Source organism: Rana temporaria, chromosome 9 (genome assembly GCF_905171775.1).
Source record: "Rana temporaria chromosome 9, aRanTem1.1, whole genome shotgun sequence".
Classification (NCBI taxonomy): domain Eukaryota; kingdom Metazoa; phylum Chordata; class Amphibia; order Anura; family Ranidae; genus Rana; species Rana temporaria.
The window spans coordinates 27,077,054-27,083,647 of NC_053497.1; the positions used below are offsets into that span (position 1 = coordinate 27,077,054).

The following is a 6,594-nucleotide window of genomic DNA, read 5'->3' on the forward strand; positions in this document are numbered from 1 at the left end:
GTTTGCATTTGAAATATCAAATGAGTTCTTTTGGGGGGTGGGGGGTTATAAATAACTTATAGTAACCCAGAAGAAATGTCTGAAAGAGGCTTTTAGTTACAATATTCCGTTTTCATTTAAAACATCCCGAAAATGCTTCAGAGAGTTTGCAAAATCCTTATCAACATGATAAAATATGAAGCTGTTATTGCCTGCAGCATTATAGCGGACATGAATTCCATCTTTTCTGATGAGGTTTGATAAGGCGCTCTCTTATAATACAGAGCGTAATCTCAAACCACCAGAGGAAAGATTAATTTATTTGAGGAAGAAAAAAAATTCAGCCGGGGAAGGGGGTTGCAAAAAGTCTAACTGAAGTGGGCTTTTCCAGCTGCCTTGTGTGGTGGTAAAAAATAAATAAATGATATTACAGGTTTGGGTTTTTATGAATTAGAAAAGCCATAAAGGACATAGGGAAGGAGTTATAAGTATTATGACTAATAAGATTGGCTGTCAGGTACTGAATACATTTTTTAGATCAAAGCTGCAACATATCCCATGAACTGAAATTAACCCTTTAAATGCCAATGGGCATTTCAGGGCAAGCCATCATGTTAACTTAGACTAGACATCTCTGTTTTAGAGATGCACTGGGGTTGATTTACTAAAGGCAAATAGGCTGTTGACATTGCAAGGGGATTTTCCCTTAGCTTAGTGAATGTGGTATGAATTCAATTTGCAAAGGATACCCAATCACATGCAAAGGACAACCCCCCCCCCACCCCCCCCCCAAAAAAAACACAGCCATTTGCTTGCATTTGATAGGATGATTAGTCAGCAGAGCTTCACCTCATTCAGTAGGCTATGGGAAAAGTCCCTTGTAAAGGGAACAGCCTATTTGCCTTTAGTAAATCAATCCCATTGTGTCATAACCCTAAATACAAGGCAGCAGTGATATGAAACACATTCGTATGACAGATGTACAGTGGGTTGCTGTCTCTTTTGCTCGTAAGAGTCAGTCACATGCCATTGTATTCTAACCTGCAAAGGAAGAATGACAGCTGGCTGGCAGCTGAAGGGCAAAACTGACACTTACTGTACTTCACTAAATGCTAGTGTTGAAGTTATTCAGGCACCTTGAATTGGTATGAAAAGTGGCAAGACATTTGTTGTCTCGAGATTTTTTTAAACCAGAACTAATCTGTATCTGAGTACCTCGAATTGAAAACGCTATTTAAGTCACTTGTAATATTTAAAGAAAATTCACCCATCTATCCAGGTCACCATGCTTTATTTGGTTGAGAAATCACTTTGAAAATCACCCCCTATTATTTCTAACCACAGCCATCTTGAGTAAGGGCATATGATTAATGTAGCATTTACTTCCTGGAACCCATCTGGCCTTAGCTGAGGCATGCAGGCTGGAGGGCGTGCTTAGCAGAGAAAATGCCTCCTTCCCTCCTCCAAATGAAAGAAAAAAAATGCCCATGAAAACTCCTGGGATGTATGACTTATTTTGGCTTAGGCCAGAAACTAGAAAGCAACTGAAGACTTATAAAAAAAATTGTTTAAAAGGCGTAAATGAAATATACCTCCCTACCTGTTTACCAAAGCTAGCAGCATAAGGATTATAAATAGTTAATGTTGCTCAAGAGAATTTTGTTCCACTTTAGGTCACATGCAGTCCTTCAAAGTCGTGGTATATGCTTTCTCTAGCATCATCTGTAGACTAGTGGTTTCCTCAAGATCCCATGTTGGTACATGCAGATCACTAGGAGTCATGCAAAGGGGTTGATTTACTAAGGCAGTGGTTCTCAACCTGGGGGGTCGGGACCCACTCGGGGGTCAAATTATGATTTGCCAGGGGTCACCGAATTCTGGGCTGTTCCTGAAGCCTACATCACTCTTCCAGCCTTTTTCTCGGTCGCCCAGCAGGGCTATTCTTGGAGCCCCTGGCTGCCCACTAAGCCTCTGTTCAGCCGCCCATTCAGTTCACGGCATGGCTGGGGGGCAGAAACTAGAGGTCAGTGATGGATGTGAAGTGGGAGGGGCTGAATGAGACCCCACAGTGCTGTAGACACAGTGATGCCTGAGACACAGTGAGTAACACTACCTGTGATTAGAGTTGTCATTCAAAGTCCCCACTACAGTTCTCAGTTTAGCAGATGACCTTGATCAAGAACATCTAAGTTGGCTGATCAGAACTCCCCCCAGCACTGCCACTCATCCCATTGCCCCCACCAAGGAGTAAAACAGAAGGAATAAAAATAGAGGATACATGGAAGGGGGAGGAACAAAGAAAAAGGGAGAGAAAGAACAAGAGACTGCTAGATAATGATGGGGGGGGGACAAGAAATTAGGATAGAGACAGAGCAAAGGGAAAGGAAGGAGAACAAAAAGTGGCACAGCCTAAAATGTACCATAAGGGGTTTTAATATTGTATGAGTGGAAGGGACTCTGGGAGCGCTAAATGTCTGCTAAATGTCTGCGGGTTAGGGGCGCAAATTACTTGTCTTGCCTTGGGTGCTAACAACCCATGCTGCGAAAATTAATTTTACTGTTAGGGGTCCCCACAACTCGGGAAATTTTATCAAGGGGTCAAGGCACTAGGAAGGCTGAGAACCACTGTACTAAGGCAAATAGGCTGTTTAATTTGCAAGGTAATTTTCTAGGGCGGTTACTGATTACAATTTTCATGTTCGATTAATGAATTTTTTTTTTAATTGATTAATCGACTAATTTCGATAAATTATAACGCACATACAGATCCAACTACTTTTAGCTGATCTCCTTGCAGGCTGATTCCCAGTGCAGCTACCAACCACTGGAAAAATGGATAGCAGGATACAAAAAACACACAAAGGCAGCGCTCGATGGGAATAGCATTAAAACTTTTATAGTCTTCAAGTAGGTAACAAAATAAACATTGCACTGGAGATAAAATTGATGTAGCTACATAAACTGTACAAATGGTACGAGTAATACCAAATGGTAGCAAAAGCAGTCATAAAAACTTGTAGCCAAGTATGATACTGATATAAAAATGTGTACAACGATACCACTGCTGAATCCAGATGAGGAGGGCTTAACATCAGTCCATCGACATGTAGATATCCCGTGAAGGGAACTATCAACTCCCAGGGTGATAGAGGGAAGTGATAGAGGGAAGTGCAACAGCCCTTGCGTGTGGCATATAGTAAGGTCCCGCTGGCATGCAGATATGAAGGCACAGCAAAAGAGCCCTACAGATGGACACAGCAAGCCCTGCCAGTGTCCGTGATGTCACCGGATCTCCGACGGAACTCCCTGAAGACCCGTAAGCCGGCGGAGAGGTGAGTACCGATCAAAAGAATTGAATCAATTAATCAAGGAATTAATAGTTAATTTCCACAGCCCTACAATTTTCAAATTGCTTAGAGAACGTGGTGACAATTCACTTTGCAAATATACCCCAAAAAAGTCAGTGGCGCCTCTCTAAGGGAAATTTCCCTTTACAAAGTTAACAGACTTTTTGCCTTTAATAAATTAACCCAAAAGCGTCAGATTGCTGTAGACTTATTTTATAAGCAAGCAAGGTAATGAAAAACTTTTGCTTGTTTTCTATCCACCTTGTGCAGCCTGTACAAAAGAGAATATGTGAATAGATTGTGAATTACTCTCATACTCTGCATTACCTTCTGAATAGGGGTCATATGAATACTCGATTATGCCATAAATTGTAAGTAGCAACCAGGGCCGGCCCTACCATGGGACCCGACGGTACCATTGTATCAGGCAGCACTTTCAGGGGGGCAGCAAATTGCCGCCCGCAACGCCATCCCATTCCGCCAGCTCCACTCCACTGTGGGGTTAATTGCATGAATAGAGCCATAACAGGTCCTTTTTATACTCCTATACATGTAAACAACCATAACAGGTCCTCTTTATACTCCTATATGCATGTATAGAGCCATGATAGGTCCACTTTAGTTATCATGATATAAAATAATGGATGTGGGGGCATTTTGGTGGGTGTCATTTTTTTTGGGGGGGGGGCAGCATTTAATTCTTGGTACCAGGCAGCACAATGTCTTGGGCCGGCACTGGTAGCAACCACTGAAATCAGTACAGGAACTGTAAATTGATAATCATTGCCCTAACAAAATGGAGGTAGGTGGTAGCCCTAATCAATGTTGGGTGTAGTTATGATCAATGATAAAATATTGTTGTATTGTAATGAAAAAAAAAAGTCAAAATGCATTTTTAGTTATTTTGCTTGCTTTTTAAAGTTACATTTATGTGTTGTCTCTTTTATTCCAGGCTAATGGAGGGTGGCATGAGGCAGCAACCCCTTCCTCCGTCACTTCCCCAACAGAAGGGCCCGGCAGCGTGAACTCTGATACCTCTAACTGAGTGATCCATGCTCAAGCTGTATGTGTGCATCTCAGCAGTCTGGATGGAGCTTTCTCTATGACTAGGCATCATTTTCGGTCTTTATTGAAAATTTTGTGAAGCAGAGTCCCAGCTGCGTGGAGGACGATCCTTCTGTTTCAGAAAACTCTTCTTCTTCAGATTGGTGGTGATGCTTTGCCTGGTTCAAATAAGGACCTACACAGCCACATTGTACAAACCAGCTGAGACAAGTTGCTGGATTCCAGTGCGTCTTTTTTTTTTTTTTTTGTTATATCACCACTTTCAAAGCACTTTATCTAATTGGGCAAAGATCTGAGATAGAATTTGAGAAACGATCTCCACGTCCCATCGGCACTTTTTAGTAAACAGCTAAATTGAAGGCATGAACTAGCAGCTTTAAGAAGAAGTGTTTGCATGTGTGCCCAGAAAATCTGGGGTCATAGGGAAAGAGACATTTTACACTTCCCAACAATGTATACCTGGTATCAACATTTCTTTTTCCATTTTTTTTTCTTATATAAAACATTAAAAGCGCTATTGATCTATGAAGATGCATCCACTTTTACAGGGAAAAAAAACGTGTACAAATGTATGCAGTAAATCAATCACTTTAGCAACTGCACTCATTAATTAAGTCCTTTCGTGCTTACATTTAGTTGATTGTTTATTTTGTCATTGAAATACATTTATGCTTAACTTGCTTCTGTGCTTCAAACTTTTGTTTACATGACATTGTCAATTATAATCAATGACTAATGGTTAGAGGGGCCAATAACGGATTGACTTATTCAACGACTATTGTAATTTTAAAGGACCAGTAAACCTAGCATAAGCTATAAATGTTATTTGGTTTTGGTACCATAAGAAATGTTCTCCCATAAAAATAAAGTTATATAAAGCAAACATATGCTTAAATAACATACACCTATGCTAACTCTCTTGCTAAGATAGATAAATAACGGGAGTGATGAAAATTCAGCTTTAGGTGACCTTCAGTATTGGCTACAACTCTGAATGCCTAGGTATTTGATCACATAACCTCTACTGAACAGATTAGCCAATCTGAACTACTTTCTCTTTGTGGAGGCCACATGGTTAAGGGCCAAGGCCTTCAGACATGGTGAGCATTGAAACAAACCTAGAGAAAGATTTTCTCCTGGAAGCACATTTACCTTCCATTTCTCTTTGTTTATCTATACCAGCCAACTTAATATAATTTGTGACCAGTTGGAATTTGTTATAAAAAAAAGGTATCAAAGGCATTTCGAAAAATTGCATCTGTAATAACTAAGGAGTAACTCCATTTTTGGTTGAGAAAAAACAATCCCCTCTGGATGATCAATATACAAGGATTTTCAAAATGTTGTTGCAGATTCCTACCAGTTCTCTGTTCTGGAGAAAAGGGAACTGGTTTGTTATTAATCACCTGTGCACTTTTAGTGTTCTGATTAGAAAAGCTGCAGGGTCTGCATGCCTTTAGAAGTAATTAACCCTTAGGAAGTATCCCACCAAAATTGAAATTTCTATTGCAGAATTCTGGGAAAATCAGTGGACCAATCATACACTCAATCATATAAACAGGAAATTACATTTCTGGGAGCATTCCGTATGCCACCAGTGTACAGAAGTAACCAGTTTTCCATAGTGCATGCAAATTTACAGGAAATTACAGCAGCTACAAATTAAAAGGGGAATGTAATTCTGATGACATTAAATTACAATATAGCTTATGTGGCAATTATATACCGTATGCTATTTTTTTTTTTTATTTACTACTTCTTTCCATGAAAGTGGAGTTCCTCTTAAGTTGGCCAATAAAGGGTATCACTTAAAAATTTAACTTCCTGACCAGGAAGAAGGGTGTTTTGCTCCACACAACTGATTTTCTCCTCCATAAACCTACTGAAAGATTGTAAAACAGAAAATACAGGGGAGAATGTTGCACCTGTTAATGTAAAAAAAAACATAGTAGAAAATATCCCAAGCTTTGTCACATAATGAAACATATGTATTTTTTTTTTTTGTGAGGCATTAGTTATTGTAGGTTTATTGGCCCTTTAAATGTAAAAACAATATTAAGCCCTGGTTCACACTGCTGCTTGAGAGTTCAAAGTCACATGACAAGTTGCGCCCCATTAGCGGCAATGGAACCGTTCTAATAGAAAAAGGCTCCTGCACTACTTTTGGTGCGACTTCAATATGACTTGCATTGACTTGTGTTAA

General features: G+C 39.9%; 1 protein-coding gene across 2 annotated transcripts in view; it reads left to right on the forward strand.

Moving 5' to 3' along the window:
- LOC120913219 (pre-B-cell leukemia transcription factor 3) overlaps positions 1-6,301 on the forward strand; it is a 284,479-nt gene extending 278,178 nt beyond the window's left edge. The window contains exon 9 of one of the 2 annotated variants that reach the window (XM_040323014.1): positions 4,279-6,301. In XM_040323014.1, the coding sequence (XP_040178948.1) occupies positions 4,279-4,371 (93 nt within the window). In that variant the 3' untranslated portion in view covers positions 4,372-6,301. The remainder of the gene's footprint in view (positions 1-4,278) is intronic. The other variant, XM_040323015.1, reaches the window with a different exon arrangement.
- The last annotated feature ends 293 nt before the right edge of the window (positions 6,302-6,594 follow it).